Source organism: Bos grunniens, chromosome 15 (assembly GCF_055505025.1).
Source record: "Bos grunniens cultivar Pamir isolate PY7600 chromosome 15, Bosgru_T2T1.0, whole genome shotgun sequence".
Classification (NCBI taxonomy): Eukaryota; Metazoa; Chordata; class Mammalia; order Artiodactyla; family Bovidae; genus Bos; species Bos grunniens.
In genome coordinates this window covers 3,750,554-3,776,332 of record NC_141179.1, presented here as the reverse complement: position 1 = coordinate 3,776,332, position 25,779 = coordinate 3,750,554, and the positions used below count along the sequence as shown (strand labels likewise).

General features: G+C 34.6%; 1 protein-coding gene across 3 annotated transcripts; it reads right to left on the bottom strand.

Moving 5' to 3' along the window:
* Positions 1 to 6,156: 6,156 nt before the first annotated feature.
* LOC147357261 (caspase-13) lies at positions 6,157 to 25,388 on the bottom strand. 3 transcript variants are annotated; one of them, XM_086338250.1, is made up of 9 exons: positions 25,328 to 25,388; positions 21,290 to 21,544; positions 16,906 to 17,015; positions 15,936 to 16,109; positions 14,461 to 14,695; positions 13,500 to 13,643; positions 11,948 to 12,057; positions 10,060 to 10,163; positions 6,157 to 6,737 (listed from the first exon to the last, which is right to left on the bottom strand). In XM_086338250.1, exons 1-8 carry the CDS (start codon positions 25,332 to 25,334, stop codon positions 10,065 to 10,067), a joined length of 1,134 nt encoding a protein of 377 aa, XP_086194376.1. In that variant the 5' UTR covers positions 25,335 to 25,388; the 3' UTR covers positions 6,157 to 6,737; positions 10,060 to 10,064. The 3 variants fall into 3 exon arrangements, with proteins under 3 accessions (XP_086194376.1, XP_086194377.1, XP_086194378.1); XM_086338251.1 differs by having other exon boundaries at positions 21,290 to 21,541; XM_086338252.1 differs by lacking the exon at positions 21,290 to 21,544.
* Positions 25,389 to 25,779: the final 391 nt, after the last annotated feature.

The window sequence follows — 25,779 nt, the reverse complement described above, 5'->3', positions numbered from 1 at the left end:
TGATATGTCTCCTGGCAAACTTAATTCCCTTGTGCTTCATACAGTCTGGCGTTTCTCATGATGTACTCTGCATATAAATTAAATAAATAGAATGAAAATATACATGTTTTACATACTCCTTTTCCAATTTGGAACCAGTTCTTTTTTCCATGCCTGGTTGTAACTGTTGCTTTTTGACCTGTATACAGATTTCTCAGAAGGCAAATAAGGCATCCTGGTAGTCTCATCTCTTTAAAATTTTTCCACAATTTGTTCTGATCCACACAGTCAAAGGCTTTAGTGTAGTCAATGAAGCAGAAGTAGATGTTTTTCTGGAATTATCTTGCTTTTTCTATTATCCAAAGGATGTTGGCAATTTGATCTCTGGTAAATCTATGGTATTTTTTTTTAATGAAATAATTTCAAGCATCTATTCTGATAAGAATTCTGTAAGATTATATATCAACTACACACACACACACACAAATACTGTAATAAACACAAACATATGAAAGCTAGACAACACGATTCTGAATAACCAATAGATCACTGAAGAAATCAAAAAAGAAAATAAAAAATATTCATGGAAACAAATGATAATGAAAACAAGATGACCCCAAATCTGTTGGATTCAACAAGCAGTCATAAGAGGGAAGTTCATAGCAATACATGTCTACCTCAAGAAACAAGAGAAACATCAAATGAAAACCTAACCTTAAATTAAAAGCAACTAGAGAAAGAACAACAACAAAAAATAAACTTAGTAGAAGGAAAGAAATAATAAAAATCAGAGCAGAATTCAATGACCAAGAAATGAAGGAGACTATAGCAAAGGTCAGTAAAGCTAAAAGATGGTTCTTTGAGAAGTTAAACAAAATAGACAAACTGCCAGAATCACCAACAAGAAAAAGGGAGAAGACTCAAATCAATAAAATTAGAAATGAAAAAGGAGAAATTACAACAGCCAACACACAAATACAATCATAAGAGACTACTATGGGCAACTATATGCTAATATTATGGGCAACTTGGGAGAAATGGAGAAATTCTTAGAAAATTATAACTTTCCAGAACTAAAACAAGAAGAAATAGAATATGTGAACAGACCAATCACAAGCATGGGAATCAAAACCATACTCAAAAATTTTCCAACAAACAAAATCCCAGAACCAGATGGCTTCACAGGTGAATCCTACCAAAAATTTAGAAAAGTGCTAACACCTATTCTACTCAAACTCTTCTAGAATATTGCAGACTAAGGAAAAATCCTAAACTCATTCTATGAGACCATCATATTGATACCTAAATCAGACAAAAATGCTATAAAAAAGGAAAACTGCAGGCCAATATCACTCATGAACTTAGATGTCTCAAAAAATTCAAAACGTCAAAAAATTATAGTAGACAGAATCCAAGTACATATTAAAAAGCTCATATATCATGACCAATAGCTTTATTCCAGGGATACAAAGATTCTTCAATATTCACAAATCAATCAATGTGATACTGCATGTTAACAAATTGAGGGATAAAAGCCGTGATTATTTGAATAGATGCATAGAAAGCCTTTGACAAAATCCAACACCCATTTATGATACAAAATTCTATGAGAAAGTAGGTGTAGAAGGAACATAAATCAACGTAATGAAAGCCATATATGACAAACCCAACAGCAAACATTATTCTCAATTGCAAAAACTCAAAGCATTTCCTCCAAAATCAGGAACAAGACAAGGGTGACCATTCTCACCACTACTGTTCAACATAGTTTTAAATGTCCTAACCAGGGAAGAAAAAAAAATAGTAAAATGAATCTAGATTGGAAAAGAAGTAAAACTCACTGTTTCCAGATGAGATGTTCTTTACACAGAAACCCCCAAACATGCCACAAGAAAACCAATGAATACATTAAAGTTGCAGGATTAAATGAGTACACAGAAATCCCTTGAATTTCTATATGCTAACAATGAAATATCAGAAAGAGAAGTTAAGGAAACAATCACATTCACCATTGCAAAGAAAAGAATAAAATATTTTGGAATAAATTTACCTATGGAAACAAAAGATCTGTATCAGAAAACTATAAAACGCTGATGAATGAAGTCAAAGATGACACAAATAGATGGAGAAATATACCATTTTCTTGGATTGGAAGAATAAGCAAAATGAGTATTCTACTCAAAGCGATCTATAGATTCAGTGCAATCCCTATCAAATAATCAATGATACTTTTCACAGAACTAGAAAAAATAATTTCACAGTTTATATGGAAACACAACAGACCCTGAATAGCCAAAATAATCTTGAAAAAGAAGAATGCAACTGAAGGGAAACAATCTTCCCTATTTCAGGCTATAATGCAAAGCTACGGTCATCAAGACCATATGTTACTGGCACAAAGACAAAAAAATATGGGCAAACGGAACAAAGTAGAAAGCCCAGAGATAGGTTCAAACACCTATGGACACTTTATCTTTCACAAAATAGGCAAAAATATTCAATGGGAAAAGACAGTCTCTTCAACAAGTGGTGCTGGGCAAACTAGTCAACCATGTGTAAAAGAATGAAACTAGAACATTATCTAAAACCATACACAAAAATAAACTCAAAATGGATTAAGGACTTAAATGTATGACCCAAAACTATAATTGTTAGGAAAAAACAGGCAGAACACTCTGAAATAAATCACATCACTATCATCTATGATCTACCTCCCAGAGTAATGGAAATAAAAACAAAACTAAGCAAATAGGACCTAATTAAACATAAAATTTTTGCACAACTATAAGCAAGGTGAAAAAAACAGGCCTTGGAATGGGAGAAAATAATAGCAAACAAAACAGCTGACAAAGCATTAATCTCCAAAATATATGAACAGCTCGTACATCTAAATACCAGAAAAGCAAACAACCCACTCAAAAAAAGGGCAAAAGGCCTAAACAGACATTTCTCCAAAGAAGAAATACAGGTGACTAATAGGGACACAAAAAAATTATCAATATCACTCATTATTATAGAAATGTAAATCAAAACTCCAGTGAGGTATCATCTTGCATCAGTCAGAATGGCTGCTATCTCATCAAAAAGTCTACAAACAATAAATGCTGGAGAGGGTGTGGAGAAAAGGGAACCCTCTTACACTGTTGGTGGGAATGCAAATTGGTGCAGCCACTATGGAGAACAGTGTGAAAGTTTCTTTTAAAAAACTAGGAATAGAACTGCCATATGACCCAGCAATGACACTGCTGGGCATATACCCTGAGGAAACCTGAATTAAAAGAAACACATGTACCTCAATGTTCATTGCAGTACTATTTACAAAAGCTATGACATGGAAGCAACCTAGATGTCTATCAGCAGTTGAGTGGATAAGGAAGTTATGGTACAAATACACAATGGAATATCACTCAGATACAAAAATAAGTGTATTTGAGTCAATTCTAATAAGTTGGATGAATCTGTAGCCTATTATACAGAGTAAAGCAGGTCAGAAAGGAAAAGACAAATACTGTATATTAACACATATAAATGGAATTTACCACTGATTCCACATTCAGGGCAGCAGAGGAGACATAGATAAAAAGAACAGATTTTTGGACTCAACTGGAGAAGGTGAGGTTGGAATGATTTGAGAGAATAGTATTGAAACATAAACAGTACCATATGTAAAATAGATGACCAGTGTGAGTTTGATGCATGAAGTAGAGCAGCCAAAGCTGGTATACTGCGGCAACTTAAAGGGAAAAGGTGGGTAGAGAGGTGGGAAAGGGGTTCAAGATGAGGGGGACACATGTATACCTATGGCTGATTCATGTTTATGTATAGCAAAAACCATCACAATATTGTAAATTAATTATCCTCCAATTAAAATAAACAAATTAATTTTTTAAAGTATTTGGTTGTGTTTTGAAAACAAGATTGCTATTAAATGTTGTATATTGATCTCAGTTCTTGCAAATTAGAGGTTTATATTATTCCTTTAAAACATTTTCAATGAATAAAATCATATTTTCAGAAACAGTGATGGCTTTGTTTCTTGAGCTTCAAAAAGTTTTAGTTTATATTTTTAGCATGCATTTTATTATCTTGAAATCTAGTGCAAAATTGAATAGAATTTTTTAATCTCTTATTTTGATGAATGCTTCCATATATATTTTTATTAAACTATAACTTCATTCCCAGAGTAATTACTAGCTTATTAAAAAAATATCAGCAATGTTTCCTATTTGACTGGAATTGCTTTGCTAACATGTTGTTTATAATATTTACATCAATGCACCTGAAAAATCAGCTTGTATTTTTCTAACTTTGCCTCTACTTCTCTGGTTTTGTATCAGTTTTGTTAGTTAGTTTAGTTGCTAAGTTGTGTCTGACTCTTTGGACCCTATAGACTGTAGCCTGTCAGGCTCCTCTGTCTATGGGATTCTTCAGGCAAGAATATTGGAGTGGGTTGCCATTTCCTTCTCCAGTCAGTTTTGTACTAGCCCTGAAAAGAACTTAAGAAGTTTATTTCTCTTTTTATTATTTGGAAGTATTTATATAAAATTGAGCTTATCAATTCTTAAAAGCTTTGTAAGACACTTCTCTACAATCCTTTGGGTCTGTTCTTTTTTTTTTTTTTTCCAGTAAATATAGCAAAGAAAATTCACTGAATTTATTATTTATTGATTTATTTGTCTTTTCATTTCTTTATGTCCTCATTTGCTAATTTACTTTTTCTAGAATTCCATCACTGTTATGTACTATATTTTCTTGTGATTTTTCTGTGTTTATGTTGATCTCTATTTATTATATCTCTTTATCACTAATATTGTCTTTATGCTTATTCTATTTTTTCATACTCAATCCTGGTGAATGTCTGCTATTTAATGAGTCCATTTTAAAGGAAGAGGTGTGCTTAGTGGCTCAGATTGTAACAATCTTCCTGCAATGCAGGAGACCCGTGTTCAATCCCTGGATCAGGAAGATTCCCTAGAGAAGGAAATGGAAGTACATTCCAGTATTCTTGCCTGGAAAATTCCATGGACAGAGGAGACTTGCAAGCTACTGTCCATGGGGTCACAAAGAGTTGAATAGGACTGAGTGATTAACACTTTTACTTCATTTTTAAAGGAAAAGTTTTTTTCTTTCTTTTCTAAGAATCTGCTCAAAATTTGTGTTTTGTTCTGTTACTGTCTCATTATATATATATTTTTCTTTTTAATCTTTATAATTTACTCTTCTATTTTCTTAATGGTTCAGCATTTTTCTGACTTCTCAAGTTGAGTACTTAATTCATACTTTTTCCTTTCTTATTTTACATCTGTATGTATATTTATGTTTATATATGCATATACTATGTGCATGTGTTTTTATTTCTAATTATGTAGAAATTTGTTGCAGTCTTTATGTTACTGGGGTTTTAACATCATCATGCAGTAGTCAGAGAAGAAAGTTTGTCTCTGTATATTTTTGGATCATTGTGATGCGTTTTTGTATGTTTTTGGGTCTTTGGTTCCAAGTGGAGAAGTGAGGGACAGAAATATATACATCACAAGTCTTTGTACTGTTAGTTAAACATTACAATTCAAATTTCAGTTAACCCTTATAATTGAAAACCTGTACAATTTCAGTCTCTCCTTTTTTAGAGAGGTAGTGTGGTGCAGTGGTTAACAATCCAGATTTCAGAATAAATCTGGTTGCACTCAAATCCTGGTGTGGCCACCTACTTTATGTGTCACTTTAGGGACATCATTTAGGCTCTATTTTCTTTTGTTTCATTATTTATAAAATAGAAATATTAATAGTGATTACTTCATAAGATGGTTGTGAGGATTAAAGTAGTGACTTAAATATAAAATATCCCTTACAGTAATCAAAATCTTTCAAAGAATTCTGACAAACAATAACAAATATTACTTATCATGGTAGTATTTGATATCTAGAGAATCATTTTATTTGTAATACAGTTCAGCATGTCCTGATATATCTATTCAGCATTCTGCATGTATGTAATTGAAGTGGTACATCTCCTTAGTCAGTGGCTCAGATGGCCATGTTGCTAAAATTCCTCTACTGACATTCACTTTCCAGAAAATTTAACATTTTCTTTCCCATTGCTGACATTTCCCACACTCTTGGATGTTCTGTATCTAATAATGTCTGTCTTTCTATACAAGCACACCCAATTATACCATCTTAAATCAAAGGCCCAATTTATTTTAGACAATTACCAAGTGTTTGCTAAATAACAAAATTTTCCTGAAGCTTGGAAATCTGGAATGAAAAATCATCAACAAGAAAGCAAATTTATTTATGGATAAGAAGAAAGATACATAGGTACCATAACAACTTTCTGAAAAAAAATTGAACTTGACCTATGATGTTGGTTAAATAATAAATTAGAAATATTCTTCCAAATCATTCTAGTTGCAAGGTTTGATGAGTGATCAAAGGAGCAGGTGACCCAGTTTTTGGTCCTTGTCTCCAGATGTGCACCATCTCCTTTCACCCTGCTGCTGAGGGCAAGTCATGACTAGTTCTCTTCACTCAGTAAAGTGCAGGCATTATATGCAATATAACAAGAAAATCCAGTTTTCTTCTTCTACTTTATTTCCATCCATTCATTGTTTTAATTGAAATTCTATTCTTTCTTAGAGGACCCCAAAGAACAGTTCATATGTTTTCACTTTAATTGAAAGACAAAAGATTAAACATGGATGCTGTGCTGATAAAAATGCTTCTTGAAGCTGATAAATGGTTGAATTTCCTGTGATTTTCTGGAAAAGAGAAAAAGAACAGAAAATCAATATAGTAATCCCTGGAAGCCTTCAATTGAATTCTTACTGTGATTCTTTTTCTTATTTTCTTCCATATGCTTTTGCTATTTCCCCTACTTTCTGTTGGTGACCTTTGTAGCTATTTAGCAATAAGCAATCAGAGTGATCTTTGTAAAGTCTGAGTGAGATTTTACCATTTTCCTGAATTTCACTCTGCCATTTCTCCCACTCACGTTCTCTAGCCAGCTGTCTTTTTGCAGCATCTAACCAGCTTAAGCACATATCTGCCTCAGGAGCTTGCTTCCTGTTTCTGCTGTTGGGACGCATTTTCCACATAGAACCATGAGGTTCATCCCCTACTCTATTCGTTCTGATTTCAAATCATTTCATCACTCCAAACCAGCCTTTTCAAAGTGACCTATCTATAACAGTACAGGATCTATCTTTTTATGTCTTTTTAGCCTTTTTTATTTATTTATTTTCCCTTAGCTCATATCACTCTCTGACATATATCTACTTGCTTGTGTATTTAGAGTCTGTCTCCACTCACTAGAGTATGAGCTTTCTGAGAACAAGGATCCCATTTATCTTGTTCACTGGTATATTCTAAGCATCTATAATAGAACTTGGAACATAGTAAGTGCTTGATAAATATTAGTCAAATAAATAATTCAATCCCCAAATGTGGTTCCTAAAGGCTAATTAGAAACTAAAAGTTATTCTGCTGAAGTATCCATGGATTTATGTAACCAGAATGTCAGAAACCAGGAGTAGAAGATGGTAGGTAAATATTTCTAGCATTGAGATGAAGTTTACAATAAAATATAAGCTTTTTAAAACTTTATTTATTTATTTTAATTGGAGGCTATTTATTTTGCGATATTGTGGTGGTTTTTGCCATACATTGAGATGAATCAGCGACAGGTGTACAAGTGTCCCCCAATCCTGAACCATCCTCTCACTTACCTCCCCACCCCACCCCAGAGTTGTCCCAGAGCATGAGCTTTGAGTGTTCTGCTTCATGTATTAAAGTTACATTGGTCATCCTTTTTACCTATGGTAATGTGCATGTCTCAATGCTATTCTCTCTTATCATCCCACCCTTGCCTTTTCCCACAGAGGCCAAATATCTGTTCTTTACAACTGTGTCTCTTTTGCTGTTTGCATTTAGGGTCATCATTACCATATTTATAATTCCATTTATCTGCATTAACACACTGTATTGGTGTTTCTTTTTCTGACTTACTTCATTCTGTATAATAGGATCCAGTTTCATCCACCTCATTAGAACTGACTCAAATGTGTCCTTTTTTATAGCTGAGTAATATTCCATTTGCACATGTACCACAACTTGCTTATCCATTTGTCTGCTGATGGACATCTAGGTTGCTTCCATGTCCTGGCTACTATAAACAGTGCTGTGATGAACATTGGGGTGCATGTCTCTTTCAATTCTGATTTCCTTGCCGTGTAAACCCAGCAGTGGGATTGCTGAGTCACATGGCACTTCTATTTCCAGTTTTTTTAAGGAATATCAACACTGTTCTCCATAGTGGCTGTACTAGTTTGCATTCCCACTAACAGTGTAAGAGGGTTCCCTTTTCTCCGCACCCTCTCCAGCATTTATTGTTTGTAGCCTTTTGATGATGACCATTCTGACTGGCACAAGATGATACCTCATTGTGGTTTAGATTTGCATTTCTCTGATAATGAGTGATGTTGAGCATCTTTTCATGTGTTTTTTATCTATCTGTATGGCTTCTTTGGGGAGATGTCTGTTTAATTCTTTGGCATATTTTTTGATTGGGTCATTTATTTTTCTGGTATATAGCTTCATGAGCTGCTTGTATATTTTGGAGGTTATTTCTTTGTCAGTTGCTTCATTTGCTATTATTTTCTCCCACTCTGATGGCTGCCTTTTCACCTTGCTTATTCATTCCTTTATTGTGCAAAAATTTTAAGTTTATTTAGGTCCCATTTGTTTATTTTTATTTCCATTACTCTTGGAGGTGAATCATAGAGGATCTTGATGTGATTTATATCAGAGAGTGTTCGCCTATGTTTTCCTCTAAGAGTTTTATAGTTTCCAGTCTTACCTCTAGATCTTCAATCCATTTTGAGTTTATTTTTATGTATGGTGTTAGCAAGTGTCCTAGTTTCATTCTTTTACATATGGTTGGTCAGTTTTCCCAGCACCACTTGTTAAAGAGATTGTCTTTTCTCAATTGTATATTTTTGCCTCCTTTATCAAAGATAAGGTCTTCACAGATGAGTGGACTTATCTGTGGGATTTCTATTTTGTTCTATTGATCTATATTTCTGACTTCGTGCCAGTACCATACTGTCTTGATACCTGTAGCTTTGTAGTATAGTATGAAGTCAGGCAGATTGATTCCTCCAGTTCCATTCTTCTTTCTCAAGATTACTTTGGCTACTTGAGGTTTTTTGGTGTTACCATACAAACTGTGACATCATTTGTTCTATTTCTGTAGCTTGATATGGATTGCATTGAATCTGTAGATTGCTTCAGGTAGTATGCTCATTTTCACTATATTTATTCTTCCAATCCATGAACATATATACCATTTATATAGTGGTTTTCCCTAATTTCTTCAGTTTAACTCTGAATTTTGCAATAAGAGGCTCATGATCTGAGGTACAGTCAACTCCTAGTCTTGTTTTTGCTGACTGTATAGAGCTTCTCCATCTTTGGCTGCAACGAATATAATCAATCTGATTTTGGTATTGACCATCTGGTGATGTCCACATGTAGAGTCTCTTGTGTTGCTAGAAGAGGGTGTTTTCTATGACCAGTGCATTCTCTTGGCAAAACTCTGTTAGCCTTTACCCTGCTTCATTTTGTGCTCCAAGGTCAAACTTGCCTGTTACTCCAGGGATCTCTTGACTCCCTACTTTTGCATTCCAGTCCCCTCTGATGAAAATGACATCTTTTTTTCGTGTGTTAGTTCTAGAAGTGTTAACTAACTAACACTTCAACTTCAGCTTCTTTGGCATTAGTGATTGGAGCATAGACTTGGATTACTGTGATATTGAATTGTTTGCCTTGGAAGCATATATAGATCATTCTATCATTTTTGTGATTGCACCCAATACTGGATTTTGGACTCTTTTTGTTGTCTATGAGAGGAGGACCCAAATGCATATATAGAGAGTAAGCAAATAACAACATATTACCAAATTATATCAACAAGGAATACCAACTTACTAATTGACAACTAAAGCAATGAGCTGTCTTTGGTCCTCACTATTAATATCATTCTCCTATTTCTTTTGCCTGCCAACAACATCTCTTGACACTTACTATTTTCAGTTGCCAGGAAAGAGGTAGAAATATCTTGTCATAGAGAGTCGTTCAACAGTGGGCATCTGGGCTTTAACATTTGGTTTTTCAAATGATTGTTGTACCTAAAAACAAAAAGAGATTCTAGATGATACATATCTCTTATGCATCTCAGAAAATGTTTTGCAAAATAAGCCAAAGATTTTTTTTGAATGAAGGGTGCTCCTAGGATTGATGGAACCAAGCCCTTGGATATTTTAACTCCTTGTTGCTGCTATTCTACCTCTTAGATATGACACCCAATGTCAGAATAGTCTCTTTATCTCAAAATACATACCTAAGTCTCTCAGTCATGTCAGACTCTTGGTGGCCCCACAAAATTTTTGTCCATGGAATTTGCTAAGGGAGAATGTGATAAGTGCTATTCCCTTCTCCAGGGGATCTTCCTGACCCAGGGATGGAACCTGGGTCTCCTGCATTGCAAGCAGATTCTTTACCCTCTGAACCATCAAGGAAGCCCTATGCCTAAACTAAGTATTTTCAAATTTCATTTTCTCTACTTTCCATTTCTGATCTATAGATTTGATGATTAATTATCCCTTGGTGTTTTTTTCATGAGAACTGAAGCTCAGAGATCCTCTATCTTCTACCTCCAATAAGTCTAACTCTTCAATTTAATATTGCAGGGTTTTGTCCTTAAGGTCTGAATGATGAGCAAGATTCACAGTCTGAACACTAAGTTGATATTTGGGCCTTTTTTTTTTTCCCCCATAGATTTATCAGTGAAATCCTACTTACTTAGATCCACTATTTCTAATCTTTTCTAAGGAATTCCCTTGAAAATGTACTGTTTAAATCTTATTCTTTCAATAGGACTTAACTTCCTATGTTCTTATTCACTGAGACCCTGACTCATTTTATGTTACAATTTTCTCCAATTCATGAAAGGTATATTCTTTTTTTTTTTCCTACAGAAGTATTATTATTCTCTACGGTTTTAGTTTAAAAACAACCACAGTTTTCCATGTTTGTACCAATAACTTTCTTACTGAAAAAAGAGGAACATTTATTCACACACTCATGCATTTATTTCTTCAATGACTATTAATTCCTACCTGCTAGCATGTTGAGTATTCAATAAATCCCAGGTTTCATGAGCTTGCATTCAAGTAAGTAAATGAAGATAGCAAACAAACAAATATATATTATTTGGGTGGTGGTAAGAGTTATGGAGAAAAATAAACTAGGAAGGAGGGAGGAAATAGGGAATGTCCTGAGTTGGGGAATGAGAATCAAGCGTTCCCTTTTGGACCACTATATTCAAATAATTTTTTTCACCTCTGTTCTCTTTCAAATGTCCTTACTGTTCAGTCACTAAGTCATTGATATTCTTTGCAAGGTGTTCACATTTCCTAGGACCTTCTCCTCATGGATCCTATCACACTTGCATTACACTGTGTTTGTTGAAATATTTTTTAATGCCCATCTCTCTCATAAGAATGTAAGTTCTAGGTAGCCTTATATCACATGAGTCTCACTTACACCTGTGTCACAAAGATATAACCCATTACTAAGTAAACCACCATATATATATATATACTACATATATATTATATATATAATATATATATTTAAATGAAGCAGTGAAAATTAATCCAATATACTTTCCATTCTTTGAATTATAAGAAACTTATAGCCCATAAGATACAAGCTCATATTTTGTAGCATTTTGTTCTTCTGTGGTGCATTAATGCAGTCTTTTTGTAAATTGTATATTAAATACATGAATTACAGAAACCAAGTGCTACTCTACTTTTGTGTGCCTGAAAAAATCTTTTATTGTCACTTGAAAGGCAAATAATATTTAAGTTTTCCTTAACGAATTAATGATTAGAAAAGATGAACTTACCTTCCTAAATACTTCCTCAAGATGACAGCACCAAGCATATTTTTGGAAGCATGTGATGAGTCGTGTAATGAAGAGAGAACCTTTTTTTATGTCTCTCCAGGACACATTATCTATGATGATAAGAAGTGGTAAGCCTTGGGCTGTGGTGTTCATAATTTTTTTTTTCTTACTTTTTTTTTTTTTTGTCTTTTAAAACAAAAATGTATCTTGGGAATTATCCTGACATATTTAGGAGAAGAACTTACAACCTTCCATTAACTCATTTTCCAAAAGAAGTTCAACTAAAGAAGCAGATTATCACAACTTAAGTTCATTTCATAGAGATTGCATTGTCTTTTGGAGACTGACTCTCTACTATGTGTTTATGTTTATCCACTTGGCTTTGAAAAGAGGCTTGAGAGATGATTGTAATTATCCTATTTTACAGAGGAAGGAATACAGGTTCAGAAGGAAGAATTTCTCCATATTCATACAGGTGGTTGTTTACAGATTATAAATCATGATGTCTTTCACAATATAGTGAACAAAATAAATGAATGCTGCTGCTGCTGCTAAGTCACTTCAGTCGTGTCTGACTCTGTGTGACCCCATAGACGGCAGCCCACCAGGCTGCCCCATCCCTGGGATTCTCCAGGCAAGAACACTGGAGTGGGTTGCCATTTCTTTCTCCAATGCATGAAAGTGAAAAGTGAAAGTGAAGTCACTCTGTCATGCCCGACTCTTAGCGACCCCATGGACTGCAGCCTACCAGGCTCCTCCATCCATGGGATTTTCCAGGCAAGAGTACTGGAGTGGGTTGCCATTGCCTTCTCCTAAATAAATCAATAGATCTAATGAAACTTTTGGAAGGGAGGAATATGTTTTTGGTATAGATAGTGGTAACAGATAGTGGTATAGATAGTGGTATATACTTATCTCCTAACTCATTAAACTATATACATTAAACATGTACAGCTTTTTGTATGTTAATTATGCCTCAATAAAGTGATGAATGATTAAAATCTTCAAGTTAGAAATGCTCAGATACAAGGCCTCTCAAGATGATTATGTAGATTTGAAGAAATAAACGCTCTTCTCTTACTAGTAATAAGCCCCATTTTATCATTTGCTTCTTCCTCTAAAAGGATATGCACCTACTTGCTAGTGCATGTTTATGGTGCTGTTCTAAGAAGCACCAGATGAGAAATAATAGATAACATGAGTTGGAGTTGATAGTTTTTCAGAAAGGGCAGTCAGTCCTTAGATCCCAAAAACACTATACTCAAAATGTTACACGAATTTAATAGAAAACTGAATCAATAATCTGTTTGTAACCAGTGTGATAGTAAAGGGATTATTTTGTATTAGGTTGTTCTAATGGTTATGATACTTTTGGCTATAAAGTACAACAGATAATAAAAATAAATTTTTAAAAGTGAAGAAAAAGTAAAACATTTGACAGTATTCAAAATTTGTATCAAATCATTCTTACTCTTTTTTTTTTTTTTTTTAGGAATCATTCAGAGATAGCCTTAGACCCACAAATCCCTGTCTGCAACTGAAAGATACATACGTGGAGTTGAGGAACAGAAAGCAATGAAGTCCTTCTCTACATGGGTCTTGTAAACAGCATCCTCTTCCAGGTTCTCGGATGACTGTGAAAAGCTGTCTGCCAAGGCTGGTGGAGAGTCACTGACCCACAATTCCCCACGATTTGCTGTAGAGACATCAACTTTCTTCACACTGTCTCCCTCAGTGTGACTATTGCAATTACCTCATTATTTTACAATGTTTATTCTAACTAGTATTATACACAGAAGTACACACACAAATACACACAAGTGAGTGCATCTCCACCCAACACTGTCTTTTTCTTATGTCATTGAGCAATGTGCCAATTAATAGTAAAAACATGGTAAAACTGGAGGAATACATTTGCTGAGAGTAACAAAGGAGTTAAAGCCTTATCTGCATAATCTCAGAGCATATTTATCATTTTATAGCTAAATTATTTCTACTTTTCAACTTTAAAAACTGCTCTAAAAGTTAAAATGGCAATTGGGAGTCAAAAAAAAAGAAGAAGAAGGAAACAAAAGCATTTCCCTGAAATCCCAAGTTCCCTCATCTCCCAAGTCATTTCCATTTCAATAATCTATGAGGAAAAAAAGGAAAATGTATTGCTATTATTAATATCCCAACTTTCAAATGAAGTTCCTCTCAAGCCAGAGAACATCAAAATGTCTGTAAAAATTTACAAGCAAAGCAATCATTTAAATGATTTCATTCCAAGGTTAGAATATTTATGTCTAATTTTTTGAGGATTCTAGTGATCTCCTTAATCACTTACTTTAAATTGAATTTTTCAGTTAATTTATCAGAAATTTATCATCTAACAAGTCTCATGAGATCAGCCCCCTAAATGGAATTTCCTAATAATTCAATTTAGTTTAAGATTATTTCCCCTAGAAATAAAACATGCACTACAAACACCTTTATGATCTTTATGAACTTTGGATTTTCATCTCACAACTCACCACCTCTGCAGGCCTGGACAATGATGACTTTAGGTTTGTCCTTTAGACTGAGGCAATTACGGTTGTTGAATGTCCGGAAGATGGTATCATAAGGTAGCACATCTGGTTCTTCCTCACTGTGCATAGTCCCGCAGATCCCATCCAGGATGCCATGAGACATGAACACCAAGAATGTACTGTCTGAGGATTTGTGCTCTTCACGTGCAGCAAATTTCCACAGCACTGATTCCATGTCCTGAAAAGACCACAAAGTCTTATTTCAATGGGACAAGCATTAAAATTAAACTGACCTCCTATTTTTTATGATCAGTATAAGAAAGGTCTGCAACATTTCAGTCACAGTACCTTTACATAGTGGATACTCAATGATAATTTTATTTTTGTTTCTATAATGGATCAGTAGATTCAAATTTTGGTCCTGATATAACCTGTCCTCTTAATACATTTTACATTTGTTTATTGTCACTATATACTTTCCCTTTCAACTCTTTCCTTTCTCTCACTACTTAATAAGAAACTTGAATAATAAATGTATCAAACCATTTTCCTTCTAAAACACTCCCCATCATACTTAGAATAAAATAAAACTTCTGACATGAGCATACTTCTCCTTCTGACATTCTTCCTCCTCCTCTGGTTACACTGATCTTTTCCTACTTTTCATGTAACAGTTTCAAATTCAGTTCAGACTTTTCACTTGTAGTCATGCCTTCTTGGAATATATTTAATTCACATCTTTCTAGAGCTATCTTGTCTCTGATAGTCATGTGTCCAACAGCATATTATCTCTTCACAGATGTTTTTCTTGGTCAAGATGGAAACATTATTACTTATTATTATGTTATCAATAAAACAATCAAACATTATTACTCCCCATTCACCAATGTATTATTTTGTTTCCTTTTTTTCCTTTTCACTTTCTTTTCAATCTCAAAGACATACAGATACATCAAATTTCTGAAATGTTCTGTTTTGCTTATGGTTTGATCATTCCCTACCACCCAGCAAGTTAACCTACATCAGTGTGAGCTGGGAACCTTCTGTCTCATTTACTGACCCATCCCCCATGCCAGTATAGCCTTTGCCAGAGTCAGGATTCAGCATTTATGTGAATGCTGTAAATAGCAGTTCACTCCTGCTAGCATTCTTTACTCTAGAATTTTCTGGGAAATACTAGGGCTGAATCTCAACCTTCACACTTCAGAATTGTGTGGGTATACATGCCCATCAGTTTTTTTGTCAGGTTTTATGGAATTAAGGATATTTGAAACTCTAAAGAGACACAGATTTCACCTGTCTTAATATTTACTTTACAACACACATTCACACACTTAGACACACACATGCACATAAATGAGACCTATGATTATTAAAGCATTTGCTTGTATTGTAAAGTTCCCTTGCTAGTAGGAGGATCCATATGTATTGGATATGTGTTGAATATGTGTGTGTCAGGGTAGGTGAGGGACCCTTACCCTGGCTGTGAGTTTCTCTTCCACTTCCACAGTGTAGCCAAGACCCTCAAGCAGCTGCTTCATTCCAAGGATGTCAAGGGCAGCCCCATTCCTGGGAGGCAGATGATCAAACTCTGTGTTGCATATGATGAGAGCCAGACGAGTGCGGTCCTTTCTCTCCTTGATTGGATAGATCTACAGAAAATTGATATGCAATGAGTTTGATTTACCTAAATCTCTCTTAAACCTTCATATACCAATCACTGTTGCTATTAAGGGCTTGCATAGTTGTCTCCTCTCCTATCCTATACCAGAAGACACTGTCCTTCCTCTTTCTTACTTAATGGATTAAATTGACAATAGAAAAAAGTACAAATAGGAAGTGAATTGTCTTTCAAAAGCCCAGAACAGGATCCAAACATATTTGTAATGTTTACTCAAGAATCTTGAGGAGACTAGAACAACTCCTACCCTCTCCTTCTCGTCTTTCTTCTACACCTAGTCAAATCTTTCTAAATGTTCAAGATTCAGGTCAAATTTTGTAAAAACTAGGAGATATTTGCCATTGGCTCCAGCTAAAAATAAATACACCAAAGATTATTTGCCTTAGGTAACATTATTTTGTTACTATTTTTAATACTAATTTATTATGTTTTGCAGATGTTAACATTTTTTTTAACTAGAATGCAACCAATTATTACTCAGTCACGTTATTTCATAAATATTTTGATTCTGTGACTACAGCTAAAATTCTAATAAATCCCAAATATATTTGACAACAAATAAATGAAAAAATGACAGACATATTTTATCATAGGGAAAGAGAACTGGAATTTGTGTGAGGCCATGTGATTTCCTCCTGCTCAAAGTATTTATAAACAAAATTACCACTGTCCCCACCCTGCTGTTCTGTAACTAGCGCTTTAAGAAATTATGTATTTAGTGAAAGCAGTTGCTTCTCTTCCTCCCTTTCATGTACAGAACACAGCACCTCTCCAGCCCTTTCTTTACACAGTTTCAGGAATTCTTCATGAGGGCAAAGCTTGAGGGTAGCTGCAGATCCCACTGACTCATCTGGTCCAGCCACAGTTTCCTCAGGAGCTGCAGGATACATCACATGATATAATTGGTAATATATGTCCTTGTGACCCAGTTATCACCAAAGAAGACTGACAGAGAGGGGACAGTCTGGGGAAAAGATTTTAACACATTTGGTGATAGGAGATAGATGTATTATCACTGGGAAAGAAAGGAGAAATACTTGGTAGTAAAAGCAGAGCTACTAACAAATGCAATAACATATTCTGATATTGTGAAAAAAATAACCTTGATGATTTGGGATCAAATAACTTTGTTTCTTACTGAACAAAACAATTTTATTTTTCAAATAGTTTTATTCTAAGGTATTAATTATCTATGTGGACTTTCTGTTGTCTGAGCAAGAGCACATTGACTAAATATTCATCAGTATTATCTATTATAAATATAATTGAATCACATGTGCAATTTTAAATTTTCTAATGCCCACATTAAATAAATATAGTATCAATTAATTTAAAAATTAACATAATATATCAAAATTTTATCATTTTAATGTGTTACTAGACACAATTTATGCACATAAAAGCTAAGTCCGATATCCCAAGTCCATTCCTAATTCACACAACAAATACAGACACATACACCCCCAAATACTTAAAGGAATCTTGAATCTTGTATCACCCAGGTATTTTTTTTTCAACCTCAGCATGAGTTCTTAACCTTTCCAGAGAAAGTGAGCCTCAAGGATTCCTCATCAAGCTGTGAATTCAACTATTTAAAAGAGAAATGCTGTCTATTAACCATAGTACTGTACCCAGTGTCAAAAGGACAAATTTGTCAGAGATTCTACATTCTACATACTCTGAATGTCTGCCTCCAAATGCTGAATAACCAGCACTAGGTTTTCAACTCATATAGAGTAAATAACTTCTCCCTCTTGGAAATGATTGTTTCTGACTCATTCTGCCTTAATCCTTTGAGAAATGTAATATTTTCGGAAACTGGTTGGCCTCATTTGACTAAGATTGTGCAAGAGACTGGGAAAGTCCAAAGCCCTTCCTTTGAGAGGGAAGGAAGAGTGTCCTCATAAGCAAAAACCCGAAGAGAAATTTATCAAGAACTAATATAACAAGGTTTTTGTCTATGAAAGGAATAAACCTCTATGTTCATATACATGAACTAATCAATTTTTTTCTTATTAATTTGATATACATTAGAAAGCCAATATCATCTTCTATAATTATTTCATTTATTTTTTCCATTACTTTTTAAATACTGTTTTTTAAAATGTCTTTCTAAAAAGTATGCTAAAAATCTAAGCTCTGGAGAGGAAGCAAAGGGTACCAAACTCTCTGAACATTTATTTTCATAGATTATGTGAACATATCTACCTATTTCAGAAGATTCTGCCAATGTGAAGATGTCTGGGGTCCTGGGATAGTCTCTGGTCAGAAGGCATGTTTTGTCATTGAAAGTCTCCTGTTTTCAGGTAACTTACAGGTTTGGTGTACTCTCAAATTCAACAAATGTTATCTCCTAATGGCCATTATGTGTCTACATATAGAGGCAGCATTTACAAATAAAACTGAAAATTAGACTTTCTTATATCTAATAGTAAAATTAGCATGAATCATTTCAATACAGTGTAATAAATATAGTGTAGCCTGCTGTCCAAAGCCCATGGGCCTGACAGAACAGCAAAAAAAAAAAAGAAAAAGAAAAAAAAATTAGGAGTTTAGATAAAAAATTTTAATATCTCAGTTTTATCTGTTATCTAATGGTGTGCTGAGGAAATCTCTTAAACTGAAACAAAAATAAAGATACTGATACTAGATAAGACAAGCCATCTCCCTTGGCAAGTTAAGAATTTGAAAAAAAAAAAAAAAAGAATTTGAATAATTATCTTCCTGACTAAATAGCAGTTCCTGGTACATAGTCTGTATGAAAGTGAAAGTGTCACTCAGTTGTGTCCAACTCTTTACTACCCCATGGACTGTAGCCCACAAGGCTCCTCTGTCCATGGAATTCTCCAGAAAAGAAAATTAGAGTAGGTAGCCATTCTCTTCTCCAGGGGATCTTCCTGATCCAGGGATCAAACCCAGGTCTCCTGCATTGCAGGCAGATTAAGATAAAATAAAATAAAACAAAATAGGAGATAATTCAACAAATGGAAATCAGAATTGAAGTAATGGGAACTTCAAGATAATTTTAGCAATTGCAGGATCCAGAACAAATCTTCAACTGAAATAACATATCCTCTCAGAAGAGTCTGTGGCAGACAGGAGGCAAGTATAGACCTATTTGTTAAAACAAATAGCTTGGATTCTTCTTATCTCCCAACCCATTTCCTCAATACTATGCTAAGAACCCTCTATGCCCCAAAGGCCTAATATTCTAATATTGCACATTCTAATTGCCCAACTTACTCAGCTTCCTGATCTCCTAGACCAGGGTACTCTAGGTGTCCTAGGACTCTTCTGGAGGTTCCATGTACAGATAGAACTCAGGGGATGACTGGATACTTCATGAAAGGGTCTGCACCTGCCTCCTGCCTGCCACGGATTCTGCTGACAGGTTATTTCAATTTAAGATTCATTCTTGTTTCTGGGATTGCTAAAATCATTTTGAAGTTCCCATTATTTCAACTCTGATTCCTATTTGTTGAATTATCTCTGATTTTGTGTTGCCTTATTTTATCTTATATTTTCTATTCTTTTCCATCCTGGCTTATTACAGGATTTGAGTATAGTTCCCTGTGCTATACAGTAGGTCCTTGTTTATCCATTCTATATGTAATGGTTTGTATCTACTTAACCCCAAAATCCCAGTCAATCCTTCTCCCACACCTCTCCCCCTTGGAAATTACAAGTCTGCTCTCTGATTTTGTTTCTAAATCCAAATCATTTTTATCCCATCCCAGTTTAAGAGAAAATAATAAACTTGCACAAGGACCAACTTAAATATTAATGATAACATCTTGGATATCTATTAGAATAGTATGTACTTCCTGCTGGTGGTAGCATCCCTTCTACACAGTGAAAAGTTAAGTTAGGTCGCTCAGTCACGTCCAACTCTTTGCGACCAGGTGGACTGTAGCCCACCAGGCTCTTCCGTCAATGGAATTCTCCAGGCAAGAATACTGGAGTGGGTTGCCATTTCCATCTCCAGGGGATCTTCCCAACCCAGGGATAGAACCCAGGTCTCCCGCATTGCAGGCAGACACTTTAACCTCTGAGCCACCAGGGAAGGGCTTATTAAAAATACTTAGTTTCTCTAGTGAGGTCTCTACAATTGTGTGGCATTTCATTTATTACATCTTGATATTATTGATAAGCTCCAGTATTCTGGGCTGGAATTTCAGGTTAAATTATACCAAATTGAGTCCATCACTGGTGAACTTGGACCTGAGGATGTTTAGACTCTAGCGATATTTAGAATTCAATTAAAGTGAAGTTTTGAAAGAGGTTAAGATATTGGACACTTTATAGACATTCTCCTATTTTGTATACTCACAGGAATACATAAGCCTTGTAAAGGTATAAACATTATAAGCTAGAGAATAATTATGATAATTACTATTTATTACATGGATGAATCCAACTTTTATTATATGCCTTATAATATGCTTTATATATATGGTATATCCTTGGTACTCTGCTAGGAGCTATTATTCATTGGTGAAAAAAAAAAAAGTGAGCTGGATTAAGAAACTCAGTGGATTGTAGTCTTATTTAATGAGATAGGGGATGGAAGTGGAACAGATTTGATGGGGAGAATTAAGTATTTCATTTTTTGTATCTTAGCTTGTGAAGTCCATGGAGCAGTCAAGTGGAAATGTTGAATATGAAGCTAGAGCTAATCATATCTGGAGCTCAGAGGAGAATTCCAGATGGGAGCTAAAATATTAGGAATTGTCAGCCCATACCTGCCATTATGTTCCTGGCCTTACAAAATCTGTGACAAGGTTAGTGAAATTCTTCCCATTTCACAGATGCTCATATTGATGTTTATGAAGGATAAGAAACTTGAATGAAGACACATAGTGTCCAAAGTGACAGAAACCTAAGTTCAGGTTCAGATATTCCTTATTATAAAGTCTCTGTAGCTATCTCAATGAACAACCTAAACAGAAGACTCAGCTTCCCAGCTAATTGGAAATTGGACGCCCTCCCACAAGTGACAAAGTGGCCTCTAAAAGGGCAATGATAGATTTAATGAAAATTATACATTAGTAATAGGAGGATGAGGGAACTATAAACGACAGTGGAACAGCCTTAGAGTCAAGTAGATTCTAAAAAAATTAAGATATCCTTTGTAAAGAATTTCAGTCTTACCTTTTATACTGGTGGAATTTTTGTCTATGTTTAGGAAAGTTTGAACAAAGACTTGACCTGCCTCTTGGTTTTTCTGTCGTATAGAATCAACCAAGACCCGGGCTTTGTCTTGAAGTTTGGCATCATAAATTTTTTTCTTCTCCTCTTCCTCCAATTTCAGGACATTTTTTTCCACAAAGTCATCCAAAAGGCCAGAAATGAGTTCTTTGCCCAAAGATTCCAACATCTTAAGTGGGTTTTTGTTGTGTTTGTCTTCTGTTAGAAATACAAAGCTTCAACTTGATCTTGTCTCAAAATATTCAGAACTGAAAACAATCTGGTGGTTGATCTTTCAATATTATAGATTAGCCTGACACCAGGTTAATTTATTACTGTCTGGGATAATTTGAATTTTTGTCGGGAAATAAAGAAGTCAAATTACTAAATATTTTGTTGTAACACCATAGATATTATTTGAACATGTAGTGTATAGGAAGACAGAATATCTCACCAATCCTTAATTAAACCTACAAGAGAGTTATACAGTCCATCTAGAAATAAAGCTAACCTTGACACAAAATGACATAGTCTAAAAAAATTCACCAAGACATTGAACAAGAACTTTGGCCCAGAAGCATCAGCCTCATTGTTTATTTTAGCTTCAGGTATTCTTTCAATAAATGTATATTGGACAACTTTTATGAGAAAGAAACATGGAAATTAACAAAACATGAATAAAAAGTTTCCTAAAATCTGTTCACTTAATAATAGCTAACATCTCTTAAAAGATAAGTATAAAGCAATAGAAAATATTATTTACAAGTATACTAAGTAATTTATGAATATGAATATAATAGACACTCATAATCATCCAAAGAGATGGTTAATACTTTCCCTATTTTACAGATCATTTAAATAAAATGCTGGATCACATTTCTGTTCTTATGCCATATTCTATAAATTTAACCATAGCACAGCTTCAATAAATACAATTGATATTAATTAAGTCCCATTGGTCTCAAGTGCTTCATATGAATCTTCTCAAAGGTAATAAAAATTTCATGTAATAAATATTTTAAAATTTATATTATATGGTAAAAGAAACAAGCACAGAGCAGTTAGTTAAATATTTGACCAAAATTGTGTGAAGAGTAGCCATGTTAGTAAGAGGGCAGAGAGGGATTCAAAACTCAGAGGTTCAGAATCCAGAATCACAACTCTTAAATCATCAAACTACTTTACATGGTACTTGGGAAAGTGAAAGTGAAAGTTACTCAGTCTTGTCCAGTGTCTGACTCTTTGCTACCCCATAGACTGTATAGTACATGGAATTCTCCAGGCCAGAACACTGGAGTGGGTAGCCTTTCCTTCTCCAGGGGATCTTCCCAACCCTGGATTGAACTTGGTAAAGAGGTATTTAAGAGAACAGAAAGTAATTCAGGGACTCAGAAAAGACTGGACAAATTTCTTCAGGTGAGGGCGCAAAAGGCTGCTTCTCAGAAAAAGTCACAGTAACACTGGTCTTAGAGTACAGCAGACAGGTCATAACAGAGAATTTGAAGAATTACAAACAACATACAATTAATGTATGAGATGTTTACTCTGATGGGTTTCTGGGATTCTATTTCATTTATTTCTGCCCTCAACAAGGTTGAATGTTGACTGAATGAGTGGTACTAGGAGAAATACAGTAAACGATTAAAGATTTGTATAATTTTGGCATTACATCCGCTTATTATCTACAAGTACTCATGGCTTCAGTTATTGGCTTTAAATAATAAATTAATTATTCAAATAAATAATTTCTGAATTTATAGACCAGCCCAAAGATGGATCTCAATATTAAGGCTCATATAGTTATTTTTTCTCTGTATACCACAAACTCATAACTTCAACTTTTAAAAGCTGAACTGTTCATTTTTCATCACCTATACATACTAGTAAATGATATCTTACAGTCCAGTATACCAAATCAGTAAAAACTGGTGATATTGAACCTCTTCTACCATCTGTATTTTATTTTCCATCTCACATCAAACTGTATTGATTTTATGTACTAAGTATTTGAAGAATCTGATGGCTTTTCCTTTTCTAATAGTTCAGTACTCCAGTTCAGGCCAATATCTTTTCTTTTTAAATTACTCTAAGAATCAGATAAGTCTACTCTTGGACCTTTCTAATCAGTTCTTCACAATGAAGCAGAGTCAAAGTTCTAAAGATCATTTGAATAGATTTCACTGTGAAATGTCTCAGCTTAATGTAATCTAGGTTTTCTTGTTCAGCCTCACCCTCTGCTACCATACCCAACTTGCTCATTATATTTTGAACACTTTGCTCTTCATTCAGGTTCTAGAAAGTTATGTACAGTTTCTCACACCCAACATTCCTTATTCCTTTCTTTTTATCTTCAGGTCTCAAATGACATGCCATTTCCTTTTGGAAATTCTCCCTAATGCTTCAAACTAGATGGAGTGTCAGAGCTATATGCTCCCAGAGAAACTTGTTTCAACCTAAAGTAGCATATTTTTCCCCTATAGTTGTGTACTATTTAACAATGGCAACCAAACTCATTAGTGTATTGAATCACTCTACTAGTTTTTTTTTCAGTTTCTCATGTCTATTATCTAATGATGTCCTGATTCCAATTCAATATCCAGTGAAGTCATCCTGCCTAGCTAAAGATGCAGCCATGAGCGTGAATTTAAAATACTACTCCCCAGCCAAATGCTGTATTAGTATCCTGAAGAAGACACTAAGAAGATACTAGAAAACAGTCAATTCTCACATTTTAGGAGCTTAAATTAAACATGTGAAATGAGACAGAAACCTGGAAATAATTACCCTACAGGGAAAATGAAAGAAATAAAGAAACACAGTAGCAAGAAAGTATGAGTGGGGTGAATGCAATAAACATTTTTTAAGGAAACTGAAATCTTGCTTTAGAGAGATTAATGGAAGGGTGAATAAATATTAATATATTTTGAAAGGTACGAAAACCTGCCTGACAAGTTCAGACATTTTTGTTTGTTTGTTTGTTTGTTTTAATGGTAGTAAGGATCATTGCAATTAACTGAGTAAGAAAATCTAAGTTTAGATATCTAGAGCATAAGAACTGAAAGATAATGATCTCTTCTTTCCTAACAATGCTAATCTGCAGACAAACCTAATGCAGATACATAAGAATCATTTGTAGATCTTTAAAATATTATAAATTACAGCCTATTCATGATTGAGTAATTCAAGGTTGGGGGGGATAATCTAAATGTGTTAATGTCTACAGATTATTTAGATGTATTGTAAAGTTTAGAAATCATTGAATTAATTGAACCTCTTCCTTTTCAAACGAAGAAAATGAAGCAAAGAAATGATTTAAAGTACTTGAATATTAGCTGCATAAATAGCATGAATAATAGCTGCATAGATAGACTCCATTTCTTACACTCTTCAGCTTCTGTGTGTAAGATATGTGACCTGAAAGCAATATGCAAGATGGATTGGAAGATTAAATTCTGGAGAGAAGGAGACCAGTTAAAAACTGTGAGAACAGTCCAAGAAATAGTGTGCATGAGTAGTTAGCACCAGAGCTAGAAATGAGGAAAAAATGGAGTCACTTAATAAAGACCAAGAGCATAATTCAATATAGGAGATGGCAAGGGAAGGTGGGAATTCAAAGACTCACTTATCTGATCATGGAGAGAGTTTTATGGAATCAAGAGGAAGCCTAGAAGATATCATACAGTGTTTAAGAATTTTCAGAGTTTTCTCACATATAAAAATGTACTGTATTTGTCTTTTCCCACCCCTCATTTTGATTATCAGAAGCTGTAAAAACAGAATTAACTGCTTCCTGGCTCTGGGCTATCTGGAGATCATACTCTCCTTCAGTCTCTGAGGCAGAGTTCCCAGTTTAAGCTACACAGACCTAACAGGAAGAATGTAACTTTCACGGAATCTGCTCACTTCTCTTTTGTATATTTCTGTCTGTCACAGAGCAATTAATAAAGTGTTTTCTAAGACTCAAGTGTCTGACCCCTAGCTAGGAAAAAGACCCCTACTCACCAGCCATAGATAATAAGCTTAGTATCTTCCTACTGCCTTGAAGGAGCACAGTCTCGAAAATGAAAGTTACTGGGCATTTCCTCAGTACAGGGGGCTGGGACTTCTAACCACCGATTGGGAAATTCTTGTTCGGAACTTCCGGGTTCACTGTCGGGAAATCCCCTGTAGTCAGCAAATGAACCTCCCAACCCTTTGGGAAGAAATGTTTATTCATTTTGGAAGAAAAAAATTGAAATGACCAAACATTTTCTGATCTATGTTGGCACCTCTGTTTTGTTTTGTTTTCCCTTTCCTCAGTCCCCTACATCTTGTTTTCTTTGTTCTTCTCTCTCAGATATCTCAATGTTTAAAGGACTTAAAACTAACAAGTCCCATTTCGTTTCAGGATAAGGATTATCTGAATAACTTTTGCTTCCTTTTTAACTGTGCTAATAATGGCAATATCATCTCCT